General features: G+C 39.4%; 1 protein-coding gene across 5 annotated transcripts in view; it reads left to right on the forward strand.

The window, feature by feature from the left end:
• The window catches only part of LOC140741904 (metabotropic glutamate receptor 7-like), a 763442-nt gene that overhangs the window by 697704 nt on the left and 45127 nt on the right, over positions 1 to 20611 (forward strand). For all 5 annotated transcript variants that reach the window (XM_073072446.1, XM_073072445.1, XM_073072444.1 and 2 more), the window contains exon 9: positions 7465 to 7711. In XM_073072446.1, the coding sequence (XP_072928547.1) occupies positions 7465 to 7711 (247 nt within the window). The remainder of the gene's footprint in view (positions 1 to 7464; positions 7712 to 20611) is intronic.

Genomic DNA, 20611 nt, shown 5'->3' on the forward strand with positions numbered 1-20611 from the left:
CTGTTTGATGATCCCATTTCTCCTTCCCAGCTCCAATTCTGATATTCGTTTGCAGCTGCCTGTCACCAAGCCTAATGTCAATGATTACATAATAAGTAGAAATACAAGCTGAACTGGGCTTTCAGGTGATCTGATTCTGAGGTATTAAATGACAGATTTACTTCCTGCTGCACTGTGGTCCTTACTAAACATTTGAACAAGTGCAGTGCTTGATTTTAGAATATAGGAGCAATTCAAGTTTATGAAGTTTATGTCAAGTGCACAGGTACAGTAAGATACAGCTACAGTGAAAAACTTGCTTGCAGCAACATCACTTGCATGCATATATCACACTCAGAACATGTAAATTGTACAAGGCAGTGAAGAAAAAAATGTGTGAAATAGGTGCAATCACTCGAGTCAGGTATGATGTTCTCCTGAGGGGTAGTTCTTCAAATGGTTGTCGATGCCGATCGGGGATTGACAGATTTTGGTGCAGTGTGGGAAAGAAAGTGGTGGCTATGGTGATATTAGTACAGAAAAAGACAGATACACATTGATCGTGATTCAAGATTTGGACCATTGAGCTCCTTTGCTGAGATTAGAAGTTAGTTCATGATGGCAGTAGGAATGTAGTTATTCCTGAATACCATGTTACGTATTAACTCTCCCAGCACTACCTTGGTTTAAAAAAACAGTATGCAGAAGTCAGTCAAAAGGTACTCCACAGCCTTCTAACTGAGGACCGTGAGTTGTACTGATGACAGTGCTAATACAGACTTTTTCATTTGTGTACTATTCACCTGAATGCAGCAAACAAAGATTTGGAAAAGCTCAACAGGTCAGACTGTATCTGTGGAGGAAAATGGACAGTCGACGTTTCAGGTCAAGACACTGTAACTGGACTGCTGAAAGGATCTGATGGAGTGTCTCAGCCTGAAACGTTAAGCATCTGTTTCCTTCCCCCACACTACCTGTCCATTTCCTTTCATAGATGCTGCCTGACTAACATTTTGTTTGTTGTACACACCAGCTGTGTGGTGAAAATAGCAAAACAACACCTCTTTTACCACAGATGGTTGAGGAAGTTTGGTATGGGCCCGCAGCTCCTAAGAACTTTCTACACGGGCACGATTGAGAGCATCCTGAGTGGCTGCATCACTGTCTGGTATGGGAACTGTACTCCCCTCAATCGCAGGACTCTGCCAAGACTGGTGTGGACAGCCCAGTGCATCTGCAGTTGTGAACTTCCCATGATTCAGGACACTTACAGAGATAGGTGTGAGAAAAGGATCACCCCAGCCACAATCTGTTCCAGCTGCTACCATCCAGGAAAAAGGCAGGACCAACAGGAACTGGAACAGCTTCTTCCACCAGGCCATCAGACTGATTAACTCACGCTGATTTGAGTGTATTTCTATGTTACATTGACCATTCTATTTATTATAAACTACTATGATTGCACGTTGCACATTTAGGTGGAGATGTAACAAAAAGATTTTTACTCCTCATGTATGTGAAGGATGTCAAGTCAATTCAATTCAATTCAATTCCATCACCTGCAGTTCCATTAGAATCCAGAAGAATTTAGAATTCAGAATCAGGTTCAATATCACTGACATACAGAATGTCACAAGATTTGTTGTTTTGTGGCAGCATTATAGTGCAATACATATAAATACTATAAATCACAATTGGAAAAATACAGTATACAGAAAATAAATTAGATAAGTAGTGCAAAAAGAGATTTAAAATAGTGAGGAGGTGTTAATGGGTTGGTTTGTTCAGGAATCTGATGATAGAGGGGGGAAAAGCTGATCGTAAGAAGTTGAATGTGTGTCTTCAGGCCCCTGTACTTTCCCCTTGCAGTAAAAAGAAGACAGCACATCCTGGGTGATGGGGTTACTTAATGACAGGTGCTGCCTTTTGAAGATGTCCTTGATGCTGGGGAGGCTAGAATCCATGATGAAGCTGGCTGAGTGTGCAACCATCTGCAGCTTTTTCTGATCCTGCACAGAGACCCCTCTACCCGAGATAGTGAAATGTCTCCATTAACCTGACTGCCTCATATTTTTTATGGAGGTTTGAGCAGGTATTTGTATTTTGACTTAAACTGCGTTCTACAAGAATAGAAACAGCAATGGTCATGAGGGTAGTGTGCTCCATTCCTTCTGCATCTTTCAGCTGGGCTAAAACTTATCAGTTACAACTGGTGCTGGTCCATTGGCATGGTCAGGTAGGATGTAGCTGGATTACAGACAGGCAATGATCAACAGATACTTATTATTCCTCTGCACCATCGATATTGAACAAAAGTGTTCAGTTGGACATTATCCCACTACAGTCCTTAAAGTGCAATATATCTTCTCAACAAATGTCCCTTCATCAACCAATAGCATCAAAAGCCGATTAACTAGTCATTCATCCAAAGCTGGACCTCATTAAATGAGATTTGGAGTGAATAATAATCAGAAAAGATTGTGCAGTTGGCATTCAAGAAACGCAATGAGCTGCAATCTCTAAATGAAAAACTCCTTGCTCGTCTGTTATTATTAGGCATGCATTTTTAAAAAATGATGTATTAACAACTCAGAACAGACTTTATCTAGGCACAGATTTGATCAGGAAATAATAAAAGAGTTAAGTTGGTTACCTTAGATATTCAAGCAAACTAAAATGTAAAATATTCATGGTGTATATTTAGAGTTGATCAAAATCTACTTGGTACATAAAATATTACATAGAACATAGAAAACCTACAGCATAATACAGGCCCTTCGGCCCACAAGGTTGTGCCGAACATGTCCCTACCTTAGAAATTACTAGGCTTACCCATAGCCCTCTATTTTTCTAAGCTCCATGTACCTATCCAAAAGTCTCTTAAAAGATCCTATCGTATCCGCATCTTGCTTCACTTTGATCCATTAAATGGTATTCCTACTCTTGCATTAAATGTATTGATCAGTGATCTTTACATCTGCCAATGTCAGTCAGGAAACTGGTAAAAGATGCTATAGACTTTGGCAAGGTCCAATTGAATTAGACACAGGCTCCAATATTGGTAATTATCCCATGCGTGTATATATCTGAACACTTCATATTGATGGAAATCACAAATTGAAATTGACTTAGTTATTTTCAAGTTTTGAACTCATTCCCAGTACCAGTCAGCGGTAAAGTTAATAAGATCACTGGGAAACCGTTACTCGAGTTACCCAGAAGATAATGGAAGGTTGTGTATGATTGCTGGTTGCTATTGAGTTCAGCCCCAGCACACGACTGCAGGTTTTTTTCCATGCAGTGCTATGCCCCAAACACTGTCTGTTTCGTCAGCAAACTTTCCTCCATTGTAACACCACACGCGAGGCTATTCAGTGATTTTTTGCCTTGATTAGCTCTATTTAAAATTCCTCAGAAGATTTTTTGTTTGGTGATACATAAAAGCCTTCAAAAAAGGCAGAATCAAAAGCTTATTTTTGTCTTCAATTGCATCATGATTACCAAATCCCCCACTACTGATATCTGCAATATCAATATTGACCAAGAACTCAGTAGCTACTGTACCCAATGAAAATTATTCTTTACGAAAATGATTCTAGGAATGAAAGGGTTACCCTGTGAGGAACATCTGGCAGCTTTTGGGCAGTATTCCCTGGAGCTCAAGAGAATGAGGGGGGTTCTTGTAGAAACATTCAGAATATTAAGAGGCCTGAACAGATTAGATAGGGCAAAGTTATTTCCCATGGTAGGGGATTCTAGGACAAGAGGGCATGACTTCAGGATTGAAGCACATCCTTTTAGAACTGAATTGTGGAGAAATTACTTTAGTCAGAGGGTGGAATTTGTTGCAACGAGCAGCTGTGGAGAACAGTCATCTGGTGTATTTAAGGCAGAGATATATAGGTTCTTGATTAGCCAGGGCGTATATGGGTATGGGGTGAAAGCAGGGGAGTGGGGATGACTGGAAGAATTGGATCAACCCATGATTGAATGGCAGAGCAGACTCAATGAGCTGAATGGCCTACTTCTGCTCCTATATCTTATAGTCTTATGATCTTATAAACAGAATCTAATGGTTCTGGTCAGTAGCTGAATATATAGTGGCATGATCCTCATGTTCTATTTTTTCCATTTCTTCCAAGCAGAATTTTAAATGAATAGTATCCTCTTTTCCAGATGAAGGAAGAGACACCAACTTTCAACCATCCACCCAGTGTTGAGTTGCAATTTATCAACAGTTCAAAAGTCATTGCAACCAATCACAAAAGGGCAAAGGTATCAAATGTATAGGAGCACCTTTGCTGACACTTTGCTGAGGTTTTGTTAGACTGCACACCAGTTTTTGGACCCTTTTTGAGGAAAGGATGTGCTGGCATTGGAGAGTCGCCAGAGGAGGTTCATGAGAATGATCCTGGGAATGAAAGAGTTAACATATGAGGAGCCTACACTCACTGGAGATTAGAGAAAAAGCCTATTGAATATTGATAGGGCTAGACAGAGTGAATGTGGAAAGGATGTTTCTTATAGTCAGAATAGAGAGCTGTCCATTTAGAACAGAGGTGAAGAAGAATTTCTTCAGTGAGGATGGTGAATCTGTGGAATTAGTTGCCACAAATAACTGTGGAAGTCAGGTCATTGAATATATTTAAAGTGGAGGTTGATAGATTCTTGATTAGTAAGGACTTCAGATGTTATGGGGAGAAGGCAGAGGAATGGGGTTGAGAGAAATGATAAATCGGCCATGATGAAATGGCAGGATAGACTCAATGGACTGAACAGCTTAATTCTGCTCCTGGTCTTATTCTCTTATGGTCTTACCTTGCTGAGTTGGCCTTACTGTTATTGCCTATTTGATGGAGAGCTGAAACCATGAAATATCCTACTCAACTGTATTGCAAAAGTACATTCAGCACAACTTCTGTAGCAAATTAACATCAAATATCATCAATGTCTTTTTAAGGGAAACCAGGGAGGGCAGTTAAAGTTGCTGTCATCAGTGACACCTATTTCCCATGATGAGCACCTTCTAGACAATGCTTAAGCTTGCACCCAACTGCTGGTAAATAACCACCCATCCCGTCCTTGCCACTCACACAAACGTGGAACTCCTGAGATTTCTATGCAGACTCTGCTGGCAATTTCTCTGCTGCACTCCAACACTGGACCCCACGTGGAGTCCAAGAGCAGATTTGGTAATGCCAATTAACCTCTACTAGCTAAGTTGAATGGATAAGTTCAGTTACTTTAAAATGCAAAGAGTAGGAATTAATAGGTAGGAATAAACTGGTAATTGCTGCTCAACTTAAGTAGTATCCATTTGGGAAGACATTGAAGGGAACAGGTAATACATGAATATACTATTAAAGCAAAAGTATTGAAGAATCATTAAACTCGGTAAGTAGCAGCAGAATGTAAGTACTAATGAGGACCTCTGAGTAATGGTATTAGAGCAAGATTAAGAATGTTTAGAGCAATGAAGAGGAATTTCCTCAACCAGAGGGTGACGAGTCTGGAATACGTTGCCACTGGCTCTGTGGAGGCCAAGTCATTAGGTGTACTTTTGGAAGTGGTAAATAAATTTTTGATTGGCAAGAGGGATTATTGCTACACAGGTAGAGCCAGGAGAATAGGGAAAAAGCATCATCCACATTTGAATGGCAGAACAGACTTAATGGGCCAAATAGCTTAATTCTGGTTTAATACCTTACGGTGATTCACAATTTTTTAATTATTTCAATTTGCGTTGATCTTCTGAACTATTTTGTAAGTGATCAAGTTTTTTCAATGTTTATTTTAGAAATAATGGTTTCGTTCAGTTTTGCTGGTTGTTAAAGTTTCCTTCTGTTGTTAGTTGTTGGGGTGTGGATAGGCTCAAAGGCATGGCATCATTACATTATGTAAAGCCATTTTCTTTGGCCTGAGGTGCCACCTACCACAAAGTAACTCGTGCTACACAGCTCCAGTGACCAAGTTTGATCCTGTCCTCAGGTGCATGTTTTTTTTTCCAGTATTTATGTGAGTTTCCTCTGTGTGCTCCAATTTCCAAAGGTATACTGGTTGATAAGTTAATTGGCCACTGCAAATTCCTCTACAATATGTAAGCGACAAGAAAACCATAGGGAGTAAACAGACATGTAAAAGAAAAGGTTAAAAGGAATTGAATATGTGAACAAGACTAAAGTAAATCCTCTAGGGGTGGGGGGGCTGATATTAACTTGATTGCTAAATGACCTCCATGTATGCTTATAAGAAATATTATGAGAAGACTTGCAAAAATCCATTTTCTCGCTGTAGAGTAATAGTAAGTGCTGTCAAACTTAGTGCAAGTAGTATTTCTTGTTCCACACATTACTTTAATATTCAGGTGCATTTCCCATTAAGTGTTTTCTAGGGGAATACATTGAGAGAAATAGGAGCAATAGGAACGATGAATAGTTAAAGATGTCAGAAGAGGAAGAAAGCTTCTACTGAGAGTTCAATAAGATAGAAAACCCAAGAAGGAAAGAGTAAGAATGATAGAAAATGAGCATTAGCAACACACACAAAATGCTTTAGGAACTTAGCAGGTCAGGCAGAATATATGGAAATAAATAAACAGTCACAACATCTCAGGCCAAAATAGGTGGAATGACTTTAAGCAGACTTTTGTTTTATTTGAATTATCTCACAGTGAGCAGCTATAAAGTAATTCAACAGATGTTGGGTTAATACTTATAGCCAACATTTAACAGATTAATGTATTTATTCTAAAAAATAACCCATTTGGAAAAATGAATCAAATATCTTGATCTTTATTAGGGATTAATGATATTTTCTCATGTAAAAGTGATAGTTCAAAAACTAGTTTAGAAAGCACGAACATTTTCAGCATGAGTTCGCTTTGAAACAAAAAAATTAATATAATTAATTGGCTGTAATGTAAAAATAGGACATTGCACACAAGCATTCCTCCACCACATTGCTCGTTGAGTACTTTGCTTCTGCTTTCTGTCCTTTCAAGACATTACAACCTTCCGTACGCACTGATCTCACGGTTGATACGTAAATTCCTCACGTTGGGGAATGCAAATTTTTGTCCCACCAATTGTTAATGTCTTTTTCTGTGGTAATTAGAAATTGACTTTGAGGGTATTGTGTTAGACCTTTGGAAAGTAAGTCCATCTCATAAAGATGCCATTAGCTTAGTATCAAAGTGATTTTGATGACTTTCTGAAGATGTGTTGATTGGATTGGTTAATTAGCTGCTATCAGTGATCCCTATGTAAGTGGGTCACAGGTGAACTGGGAGCAGTGGATAGGCATGTGTTGGAGAATAGGTGGGAATAGGGAAACAAATATGGGATTAAAATTATATTTATAGTCTGATGTTGGCATACACTCAATGGGCTGCATGTTGTTTTTTCTATGTCTCTAGAGGAAAAAAATAGGAAAACAGGTTTAAAAATTAAGCAGCAATCTTCATCCAACCCTTTGTTTGTTTTCCAGATGTATATACAGACCACCACCCTCACCATCTCCATGAACCTAAGTGCTTCGGTAGCTTTAGGAATGCTCTACATGCCGAAGGTTTACATCATTATCTTCCACCCAGAGCAGAACATTCAGAAGAGAAAGCGTAGCTTTAAAGCAGTGGTTACTGCGGCAACGATGTCTTCACGACTATCCCACAAATCCTCAGACAGGCCGAATGGTGAAGCCAAAACAGAGTTGTGTGAAAATGTAGATCCAAACAGTAAGTAAACGAGACATGTGGGCAACCTTAGTATTTAGTTTGTCTCTAAAGTCTAGACCAACTATCATCTTCATTTTCAAAGCTATTGAATTCATTGTAAGAGGAATTCCACTTGATTAGCTATTGCATTTTTAATGAACCGTAATGTCTAACAATCAGCACTAACCTGTATCGATGACACAAATTGAGTTTTGTTCAATATAATTAAGCCAAAAATCATTATATTTACTGAGTATTAGTTGCTCAGAGTATAATCGAGAATTAAAACGTAGGAAAACAAAAAAAAATTGCTGGAGACGTTCAGCAAGCAGACAACATCTGTGGAAAGTGAAAGAGAGTTTCCAGCATCTTCTGTTTCAACTTGAGTTCCAGTTTCAACTTCAACATTCCAGGTCTCATCACGCATGAAGTGACAGTAGTGTTATTCACTTTTTAATGTGTCATAAGTGCACCTTACGATTTGTTAATATACTCATGGCAATATTACTTTATGTGGTTATGCATGTGAGTTATATGTACTGTGCTGAGTACCTTGGTCCGAAGGAATAGTGTTTTGTTTGGTGGTATACCAAACAAATTGACAATAAATTGAACTTGAACTTGAATGCACCGAATGCATTGTAAGTATTTGTACCTTACTCAAGGATTTGACTAAAGAAAGTTGTCAGTTCTCCATTTGATGTCAGCTGTTGAATGGGTTTGTTAAAACTTGGATCCATCTTAGAATGCTCTGTGATTCAGTAATGTCAGTCATTTCAGTAAACAATCAGTGCTTTGTTTTTATAGGAGTGCTTCACAATCCCTTTTATCTTCATGATCTTAGTTAATATCTAACATTGTATCTTCAGATAAGTGTGAGGTAGCATTTTGGAAAGTTAAATCAATATTGGATTTTCACAGTAAGTGGTAGGGTCAAGTGGAGTGTTGTAGAAAAGAGGGACCTAGGTCTACATGTACAGTATTTGATTCCCTGAAACTGGAGTCACAGGTTGACAGAATAATGAAGAAGGTTTTTGGCATGCTGGCGTTCATTATAGAAGCCGGGATTTTATTTTGCAGCTGCACAAGATACTGATGAGGCTGTATTTGGAGAAATGGGTTCAGCTTTGATTGTTCTGCTATGGGAAAGATATTACTAAAATGGAAAGAGTGCAGAAAAGATTTACATTGATGTTACCAGGGCTTGTGGAACTGAGTCATAGGAAGAAGTTGGACAGGTTAGGCTGTTTTTACCTTGGAGTGCAGGAGACTGGGAGGTGATCTTATAAAGTTATATAAAATCATGAAGGGCATTGATAAGGTGAATCTACTCAGTCTTTTTCCTGATGTTGGAGAATTAAGAATAAGAGGGTATAGGTTCAATATGAGATGGGAAGGACTTAATAAGAACTAGAGGGGCAACTTTTTTTACACCAAGGGTGGTAAATTGAATAAACTATTAGAGGAACTTGTTGAGGCAGGTACAATAACAAAATTTTGTGACATGGTGGTATAAGTACATGGATAGAAAAGTTTTAGAAGGATATAGGCCAAACAAAAACAAATGGGACTAGTTGGGATATGCATCTTGGTGACCATGGACAAGCTGGACTGAGGGGCCTGTTTCTGCATTGAATTCGTCATTATACAAAACTCTGGCATACAAGAAAGCAGTTTATTCTGTAACAGAATCATAGAGCACTACAGCACATGAAAAGGGCCTTTGGCCCATCCAGTCTATGCCGATGGGGTTTTCTGCCTCATCCCATCCACCTACACCCAGACCATAGTCCTGCATAGCTCTCTCATCTATGTAACCATCTAAACTTCTCTTAAATATTGCATTTGAGCTCGTACGTACCACTTCGATTGGCAGCTCATTCCCTACTCACACCACCTTCTAAATGAAATACCACCCTTTCAGATTCCCTTTAAATGTATCGCTTTTCACCCTAAACCTTTGAGCTCTAGAGTTGTTCTCACCCAATCAATCTTAACTGGAGGATTAGACCTATCCTTCTCCACAATTATATTGTAACTAAAGGAATTATAATTATCAGATCCGTAGCGTTCCCCTCTACTCACTTCAGTCACCTGCTCTATCTCATTCCCTACAGGAGATGCAACATTGCACTCTCTCTGGTTAGGACCTCTATATATTAATTCAGGAAGCTTTCCTGAACACATTTGACAATCTCTATCCCATTCAGCCCTTTTACAGTATGGGAATCCCAATAAATATGTGGTAAGTTAACGTCAACTGCTATCTCAACTTTATATTTCTTGCAACTGTCTGAAATTCTCTAAAAATTCACTCTTCTAAATCCTGATGAATATTGTGAGGTCTATTATATATTCTCTTTAATATAGTCATTCCTTTTTTTATTCCTCAGTTCCCAAATTGCCTCAGTTGATGAGCCCTCCAATACATCTTCTCTGAGCACTGCATGACATTTCCCCTAATGGATAATGCCATCACTACTGTTTTAATCCCTCACTCTTTAGTCGCTCTCCCTCTATCATGTCTTAAACAAAGGAACCCTAGAACATTGAGTTGTCTGTCCTGCTCCTCCTGCAATCAAATCTCACTAATGGCTAAAAACATCATAATCCCATGTTTGGACCCATACTTTAAACTCATTTGCCTTACCGCTAAAACTCTTTGCATTGAAATAAACACCACCCCGAGCATCAGCCCCTCCATGCGCAACCTTTTGGTTTCCACCTCTGCTGATAGTCCCAACATGTACATTCCCTGCAGATCTTCAGTGACTTTACTTGCTGTCCTCTCCATTCTGGCTCCCTCACTCCCGGCATCTCTAGTTTAAACCACCAGCAAACCTCCCACAAGGATATTGATCTCTCTCTAGTTCAGGTGCAAACCATCCCATTTGTACAGATCGCACCTGTCCTGAGCTCAATGATCCCAAAATATGAAGCCCTCCCGCCTGCACCATCTGCTTAGGCATGTGTTAAACCATGTTATTATCGTATTTCTTGCCTCGTTAGCATATGGCATGGGGAGAAGTCCTGAGGTCCTACTCTGGACTCCTGCTCCTGTCTTTTAACTTAGCACCTTAGTCCTTGAACTCACTTTCAGGGACATTGTCACTTTTACTACCTATTACTGTATTGGTATCAATGTGTACCATGACATCTGGCTGCTGCACTCCCCCTTGATCCAATGTATATTCTCCATGGTTTTTTTTGTACCTGAACTTCTTTGATTGCATTAGAAGTAAACTCATGGCCCCTTAAACCTGTTTAACTGTTCAGTAAGATCAAAGACAGTCCTAGACCTTGCCAACCTCCCTGACCATTCACTGTAAACCCTTGATCTTCTGAATGTCCAAAACTTGTTAATACACTGACTATCCATGATCATCTGGCTGAAGAAAAAATTTTTATTGGTTCAGTCCGAAGTGGCTAATCCTTATCCTGAAACTATTCCCTCTAATTCTGTGGTCTCTAGCCAGAATTTTGTAAGTCCCATATAAATGTGTAGATAAAAACAAACAGTAGTCCACGTTACATAAAGCCAACTAATTGATAAACAGAAAATATTGATTCTGTTTATTAATTAGATGCCTATAAAAATTGCTAATGACCAATATCAGTTACTTCCATCAAATTAAAATTGATTTTTCATAATATGAAAATAACAAATGTTAGATCATTTCATTTTCTTTCTTCAATTTAAGTTCATTTTCAAATCATCCCATATTTCAGCTTATGAACTACCTAATTTGCTGCAAATCTCACAGAATGTTCTTTATAAGGCATGGGTTGACTGCTGTTTTAATCAAACCACCTCTCTGTTAAATTGCTAAGCCCATCAGCTTGGTTTGCAAGTGAGTGATGCTGGGTATGCATTAAGTGTATACATGATGCCAACTATCTTTCACTGTTATTTAATTGTAACAGTGATTTAAATACCATGTCTTAGAAAAACTTAAATCTGTCATTATGTAAGCAAAACGATTTAGAGGGCTACATTCAATTTAATATTAATACTTCCAAGATATACCTGAAACTGAGGTCAATAAGAAGAAAGGAGGTGTGACCCAGAGCAGCCATTGTGTGAGTGGTCTGGCTTTGACTCAACAGGCTTGGGCAAGCACAGGTAGAGTTTCTAAGTAAGTAAGAAAGGTTTTAGTAAGTTTTTTTCTCTTTTAGTAGATAGCTAGTGTTCTGAGAATGGGTCTAGAGATTGCGGTATGTTGCTTGTGTGAGATGTGAGAAATTGGGACACCTCCAGTCTCGCTGATAACTACGTCTGCACAAAGTTCATTGAGCTGTAGCTCCTCAGAGACCATGTTAAGGAACTGCAGTCGCAGCTGGATGACCTCTTGCTCATACGGGAAACGAGAATGTAATAGACCTACAGAGAGGTAGTCACCTCAAAGTTGCAGGAGAGCGTACCTGGATGACTGGCAGGAGAGGGAAAAGGAATAGGCAGCCAGATGAGAGTTCCCCTATGACCATTGTCCTCAATAATAAGTATATAACTTTGGAGACTGTTGTGGGGTACGACCTACCGGGGAAGCCACAGTGTCCAAGTCTCTGGTATTGAGTCTGGCTCTGTGGCTCAGAAGGGAAGGGGGGAAAAAGCGGAATGCGCAAGTGATAACTAGAGGAGCAGAAAGCAGGTTCTGTGCGTGTTTAAGAGACACTCAGATGGTATGTTGCCTCCCAGGTGCCAGCGTCAAGGAGGTTTCCTTTTGGGTCCATGACATTCTAAAGTAGGGGCTTGAACAGCCAGAAGTTACAGTACATATTGATGCCAATAACATAGAGAGGAAAAGGGAGGAGGTCCTGCAGTGAAAATGTATGGAAATGACTTGGCAGATGAATGCATGGCTAAGGAATTGGTGCAGCAGGCAGGATTTCAGATTTCTAATTCATTGAGACCTCTTCTGGAGAAGGCATGCTCTGCACAAAAGTGACAGGTTACACCTGAACCCAAGGGGAACCAATATCAGGCAAGCTTGATGGAGCTGTTGGGGAGGGATTAAATTAATTTAGCAGGGAGATGTGAAACAGTGATGGGGCAGTTGACATACAAGTAGATGCAATGTTAGTGACACTATGAAAAAGCATTGGCAGATTATAGTGCAAAATTGCAGTCAATTGGATGGGTTAAAATGGTGCAATAGGGGACCAAAATCAAAGAGGGTGACGAATACTGGACTGATGGTGTTATATTTGAATTGATACAATATACGGAATAAGGTAGATGATCTTGTTGCACAGTTAGAAATTGGCATGTACGATGTTGTAAGCATCTCTGAGTCATGACTGAAAGAAGATCTTAGTTGGGAGCTTAACATACAAGGATACATGGGGGGTAGGGTGGTTCTCTTTGTAAACAATGAAATCAAACCCTTAGAAAGAGGTGACACAGGATCAGAAGACGTAGAACTCTCCTTGTGGGTAGAGTTAAGAAACTGCAAGGGTTAAAAAGTCCATGATGGGAGTTGTACACAGGCCTCTGAACAGTAGTCAGGATGTGGGCTACAAATTATAACATGAGATAAAAAAACACGTGTCAAAAGGGCAATATTGCAATAATCATGGGTGATTTTGATATACACTTAAATGGGAGAATCTTGTTGGTGTCAGATCCCAAGACGGACAATGTGTAGAGCAGCTTGTGGTTGAGTCTACCAAGGGAATGGCAATATCTGGATTAGGTATTGGGTAATGACAGAGATTTGATTAGAAAATGTGAGGTTATGGAACCTTTAAGTGACAGTATTCATAATATTCACCCTGCAGTTGGAGAAGGAGAAGATAAATTCAAGTGTATCAGTATTATAGTGGAATAAAGGGAAGTAAGATGCATGAAAGAGGAGATGGCCAGAGTTGATTGGAAGGGACATTAGCAGGGAAGGCAGCAGGACAGAAGTGGCTAAATTCAAAAAGCACAGGAAAGATACAGTACATCCCAAAGATGAAGAAATGTTCTAAAGGGAATATGAGGCAACCCTGAGCACATGGGTGACAAGGGAAGTCAAAGGCAGCATACATGCAAAGAGAGGATACGTAATATAGCAAAATTTAGTAGGATGGTAGAGGATTGGGAAACTTTTAAAAACCAAAAGAAGACAATAAAAAAGCCATAATGAGAGAAAAGATGGAATAGGAAGGGAAGCTAGCCAATAATATAAGAGGTTGCAAAAAGTATTTTCAGATATAAAAAGAATAAAAGAGATGAAAGGGGTATCGGACCACTGGAAAATGATGCTGGAGAGGTAATAATTGGGGGAAAAGAAGTGGCAGAGGAAGTTAATAAATATTTTGCATCAGTCTTCATTATGTAAGATACTAGCAGAATGCCAGAAATGCGAGTGTCAGGGGCAGATGTAAATGTCTTTGCTGTTACTAAGAGGAGGGTGCTTGGGAAGCTGAAATAGCTGAGGGTAGAAAAGTCACCTGGAACAGATGGACTAAAACTCACAGATCTGAAAGAGATATCTGAAGAGTTCATGGCGACATTAGTAATGATCTTTCAAGAATTACTAAATTCTGGAATAGTTCCTGAGGACCGGAAATCTACAAATATCATTCCACTCTTTTAGAAGGGAGGGAGGGAGAAGAAAGGAAATGATAAACTAGTTAGCCTGACTTCAGTGGTTGGAAAGATGTTGGAGTCTATTATTAAGGATGAGGTTTCAGGGTACCTGGAAGCACACAATAAACAAAGTCAGCATGGTTTTTTAAAGGGGAAACCTTGCCTAACAAACTTGTTGGAATACTTTGAGAAATAACAGACAGGATAGATAAAGGAGAAACAACATCAGCGGATGATGTTTATTTGGATTTTCAACAGGCCTTTGACAAGGTACTGCACTGAGGCTGCTTAACAAGATAGACCTTGGTATTACAGGAACTGTACTAGCATGAATAGAAGGTTGGCTGGCTGACTGACAGGAGGCAACAAGTGGGAATAAAGAGGGACTTTTCTGGTTGGCTGCCAGTGACATGGGGATCAGTGTTGGGACTGCCTCTTCTCATGTTGTATGTCAGTGATTTAGATGAAGAGAATTGATGGCTTTGTGGCCAAGTCTGAGGATGATACAAGTTGGAGGGCCAGGTAGTGTTGAGGAAGCAGGGCTGTCCACAGAAGAACTTAGACAGATTAGTGGAATGGGCAAAGAAGTGACAAATGAAATATAGTATAGGGTAGTGCATGGTCATGCACTTTGGCAGAAGGAATAAAGGTATGGACTACTTTCAATGTGGGGATAAAGTTCAAAACTCAGAGGTGCAGAGGGAGTTGGGAGTTGTTGTGAAGGATTCCTAAAGTTTAACTTGCAGGTTGAGTTGCTGGTAAGGGAAGCAGTTGCAATGTTAGCATTCATTTTGAGAGGACTAGAATATAGAAGCAAGGATGTAATGCTGAGGTTTTTATAAGGTATTGGTCAGATTGTACTTGGAGTATTGAAACCAGTTTCTGGTCCCTTATCTAAGAAAAGAAGTGCTGGCATTTCAGAGAAAGTTCCCAAGTTTGATCTCAGGAATGAAAAGGCTAAAATATGAGGAGCAGTTGATAGCTTTGAGTCTGTTCTCACTGGAGTTAGAAGAACTGTGGGGGGGGGGGGGGGGGGGGAGGGCGCATCTCATTGCAACCTATCAAATACTGAAAGGTCTGGAGGAAGTGGATGTGGAGAGGATGTTACCTATATTGGGGGTGGGGTCTAGAGCCAGAGGGCACATCCTCAGCATTGAGAACATCCACTTAGAACAGAGATGAGCAAATATTTATTTAGCCAGAGGATAGTGCATTTGCAGAATTCATCGACACAGATGGCTGTGCAGGACAGGTCATTGGGTATATTTAATGGGTTCGATGGGTTCTTGATTAACCAGGGAGTCAAAGGTTATGGGGAGAAGGAAGGAAAATAAGGTTGAGAAGGATAATAAATCAGCCATGATGGATGGCAGGGCAGACTTGATGGGCTGAATGGCTTAATTCTGCTGTTACATCTTATGCTGATATGGTCTAATATAATTTCAACTGTAACAGGACTATGAAAAAAAGTGATTGCTTTTAAAATGTTGACATGCATCTGCTTTTGATGGCTTAATTTTATTATAATCCATCAAGCAATGCAACTGAATGAAAGGCTTAGGACCAAAAGTTTAAGAAACGATCACAGGGTAAAAAATGCAGCATAGTGCAGGTCCAAATTCTGGAACAGTTAACAGTCTTAAAGGATCATTTATACTGGTTAATACAAAATCCTGGTCACGCTGTGCATAGTGCAGGTGTAAACATCGTTAAGATATTAAAGAAAGTTGATTTTCTTTCCTTTTTATTTAAACTGTTCCACTTATTGTAAAATACATTGAAAGACTGAATTAAAAGGCAGTTTAACTGGGTGGAAGGTCACATGATTAAAAACTCTAGGAATTGCTCCAAACAGTATAGGCATTAAAAATCTCAATATAAAACATAGGTATTCAAATTTTAAAAGGATTATTTGAAGTTCTTTATCTCTTAGTTTAGCAGATAACAAATGGTTCAATGCCTCTGCTAAAATATGAGAGAGTGATAATCTCCGAGAAGCAAATTCTTATTTACATGCCAGCATACCATAATATCAAGACAATATAATTTTCATTGAACAACTGCAAAATTAAATTTGGAAACCATAATCACAAGAAGTTGGTAATTATAATTTACTGCTTGGGAGCAAAGTTTTTGTATCACATCACAGGTGTATATTTTTTATTATTTGGTAACACCTTGTAATTTTAAGATCAGAAATAAATTTGGCAGATTGTTAGCATGATGATAAAATGAGAACAGAGAATTCTTTCTCAATCTATTATTCATGATATATGGGAATCTCATTAATTGTCTCCGATAAAAACTAATTAGTCCTGTATTTATTTACCTCATATAAAGTACATGAGTATTTTGAGAATTAGTTATGAATCCAAATATGACTCACTTGTGACTTTGTAACTTACAGAAAACATATAGTTGTATAGTTATCCTCATTTTTTAGCTATAGAATTAGGTCCACACTACTGTGTCAAATTTAACCCATTCTTTAGACAGTCCCTTGGAGCAATGGCTGTGTGATGTTACTCCACTATTGTGGACTCTGCAGTGGCTGATGGGGCCAAAATGGGGCCTGCAGTCTCTGTCATAGATGGGGCAGAATGAGTTCAATGGCTGAGTGGGCGTGGTTGATTGGCTGAGATGAGAAGTTGTGCTCTCCTTTCACCACCTTTTGCTGAGCTGCCCTCTATTGCCAACAAAGAGACTCCAAGATTCAGAGTACCATTTTGATCAGTGACAGGCCAATGATTTTAGCATTGGATAGCTCAAAAGGTCTACATATTCAAACACAATTACAGCAGTTTGAGGACCCCAGTTATTCTCTACATCCCAGAGGTGGGTACTCATGTTGCAGATTTATGGCCAAGGTTTGTCACTCTCACGTTTTCAACTAAGTTGGTTATGAGCTGACAGCTAGCCTTTGCATAAAACCATACGACATACGAGCAGAATAAGGCCCATCGAGTCTGCACCACCATTCCATCGTGGCTGATTTATTATCCCTCTCAATCTCATTCTTCTATCTTCTTTCCGTAACCTTTGATTCCCTGAATAATCAACAAACCTGTCAACTTCTGCCTTAAATATAAGCAATGACTTGGCCTGCACGGCCATCTTTGGCAATGAATTCCACTGGCTTATCTCCTTCCAGCTATAGCATTTTTTTTCCTCATCCCTGTTCTGAATGGATGTCCCTCAATTCTGAGGCTCCACCCTCGGGTCCTAGACTTCCCCACTATAGGAAATGTGTTTCAGCTTCTTTCTCAGAAGTAACAGTGACCTGGTTTGACTGGGATGGTATCAAAAATATGCATGCCAAAGGCAAGGTAGCAATTAATGAGATCTTCAAAATGTTAATTCGAGCACATGATAACTGCTGTTTGCTCTTTATAAGCTGACATCTATTCTTGGCTCCAGGTGGAGTGAATCCTTGGGTGTTTGGGACATGGATGGTTTTGCTGGAGAGTCCACACGGATCACCACTGTCAACAATCTGCTAGAACTCTTGCTCTTTTTTTTTTGGCTACCAGTCATTCTTTACATCACCAATTTTCTACTGGACCTCTGACTTTGAGAGAGTCATAATGTCATGGAAACATGATCTTCAGCCCATTGAAGATCAATCAAATATCTGCACAATCCCTACACAAACATCCATACTTTATTTACTTCAATAGATGATGCCTGATCTTCACCTTACAATGATGCTATTTGTCTATGATGCTGCTGGAAGTAAGTTTCTCATCACACCTGTACATGCATGTACATTCCCATATTACATTAAAGTCGACTTTGACAATGTTGCTTCTCTAATATAACTAAACATTTTTTAAAGTGTTGCTTCATCAATATTTTTATGATATTTTTTGTTTATGACAAACCACTTGAAGTTGAACAGAAATATAATTTCAGACTACTTGCATCATATAGGAATTTGGAGAAACAAGACAATAACTTTTATTAATTATATTGCATTTAATGGCATCACAATGCAGATGCTATGCAATAGTTCAACTAAGCCAAAGATGTTTTGTTGATGATTTTCATTTGTACTCCATCTCTGAGGCTTCTTGTTTAATTGTCCAACAATGATCAACCAACATTGATGAATTCCAGTTGCCCTGATATCGTTTCTCCATGACTGCAAACTCCTGGTGAAGCATTTCACCATGCTTATCACTGACAGCACCAAGATTTACAGGGAAGAATTCTAAACGGGAATGCAGAATATTAATCTGTAGTGACATGTTCCACTTCATGGTTTTGTATGCTTGAAGCATGTTGTCAACCAGCTGCACAGTTTAATTCTCTGTAGTTGCCAAGAAACTTTTCAACAACATCCTTGAATGCCTTCCATGCAACTTCTCCTGTCTCACTAGAAGTTCTTTGAATTGCCTGTTATTGATGACCCATTTGATTTGTGGACCAACAAAACTGCCTTCCTTAATCTTGGCATCAGTCATTCTGAATTGAATTATGAATGGAAATAACAAATATAGGTGTTTGTTAAAACATGGTGCATGATAGGGAAATATCTTGGTGCTTTTCACGATCAGCAGCCCAAAGCACAGATACACCCAAAAGTATTCATGAAGCAAAATCTTTGTTGTCCAGTGTAATCCGAAGAGTCACAATGAAATAATTGAAAATGGGGACTGTTTGCCATACACATAGAAGTCAGCTTTTGGTGAGGGTTGCCACCAATAATGAACCATCATTCCTTTCAAAGCAGCAGCAGACTTTTTGGAAATCTGGAGATACTACAAAAAAACAGAAGTACCTGTAGAACTCAGCTGATCAAGCAGCATCTGTGGAAATAGAAATCATTTAATACATCAGATTGAAGATATTTAAGTGCAACTTCAGATGAAGGGTCTTTGACTCAAAGCTGGACAACATAGTCTGCTGGGCAGCAGCAACCTTAGCCTTCCTGTGTGCTTACCTACAGCAGACATCTCAGAGTACTGAAGAAATACAGCAAACACTGTCTAGGCAAAATCCTCCATATCTGCTTGCAAAGTAATTGAATGTAAATCTGTGTTCTCTCCCAACCTAAACAAATCAAAACCTGTTAGGTAGCCCTGGACTCCAAATGCAGACATAATGCTCTAAGCTCTGTTACAGCAACAGACATGGGAAAAAAAATCAAGAATGGTCCCAATGATGAAGGAACATTCCATAGAATACCGAAAGCCTTGAGTATATGCCCATATCAAAGCCTTGTGAACATTTGGTGAAGTGTGGCACCACACAAGTTATCTGAGCAAGACATACAAAATGCTGCAAGAACTCAGTACATCAGGTAACAACGATGTAGGGGAGTAAAATGTCGGTGTTTTGAGCCAAAACCCTTCATCGGGACCAAAACAAAAGGGGAAGTAGCCAGAGTAAGAAGGAAGCATGAGGGCAAGGAGAGCGAGCAGGCAGGTGATAGGTAAGACTAGGTGGGTGAGTGAGTGAAGGAGGGTGGATGAAGTACGAGAGGAGTCAATGAGAACATGTTTGAAGAAATCAGCAAGGGCAGCAGTAAGAAAGGGTCTCACTGAATTCCCATTGAATACAGGATTTACCCTACTTCAGGGTAGGCATACCTCAAGGAGACTTTGCAAAGGAGCAGCAAATCATAGGCACAAGGGACTACCTATCTATTCTGCTTTATACCTCCTGCTCTACCCATTGCAAAGTCTGTAGGTGCCACATTATTCTTGTCAGACAATTCAAAACCCATAGAACTGGAGTAGGAACAAACCATCCTCAATGTTGAGGAGCAGCTGAACAAGGACAATGTGCAAAATATAGCAATGGGAAATGCTCTGAAAAATTATCTTAATGCATTAACTATAGATGAGACTAAGCTGAGGTCATGTCTTCCCCTTTAGGTAGCAGTAAAAGTTCTTAAGGCATCCTTCTGAAAGAGCAGCTGTGGAACTATCCTTGTGATCTGGTCAATAATTATCCCTCAGCAAATGTTACTGAAAGATTAGTTCATGCGCTCATTAACATTGAGTCATTTTGCAGATGCTGGAAATCCAGATCGACACACAAAATGCTGGAGGAAATCAGCAGGCCAGATAACCTCTATGGAAGGGAATAAACAGTCAATAATCTTGGCTGGAATCCTACCTAATGTCTTGATGAAATGTCTAAGGCCCAAAATATTGACTGCATATTTCACTCCGTAGATGCTGCATTACCTGCTGATTTCCTCCAGCATATCATGTTGTTATGTAGTCCTTATTAGAGGCCTTTTTCTGGATGCCACAATTTGCTGCCAGACATTTCTTGCAAGAGGAAAGATACTTGGAGATTCTGAAAGAGACATAAAAGGTGTAATATTCATGGAATCT

This window comes from Hemitrygon akajei, chromosome 19 (assembly GCF_048418815.1).
Source record: "Hemitrygon akajei chromosome 19, sHemAka1.3, whole genome shotgun sequence".
Classification (NCBI taxonomy): Eukaryota; Metazoa; Chordata; class Chondrichthyes; order Myliobatiformes; family Dasyatidae; genus Hemitrygon; species Hemitrygon akajei.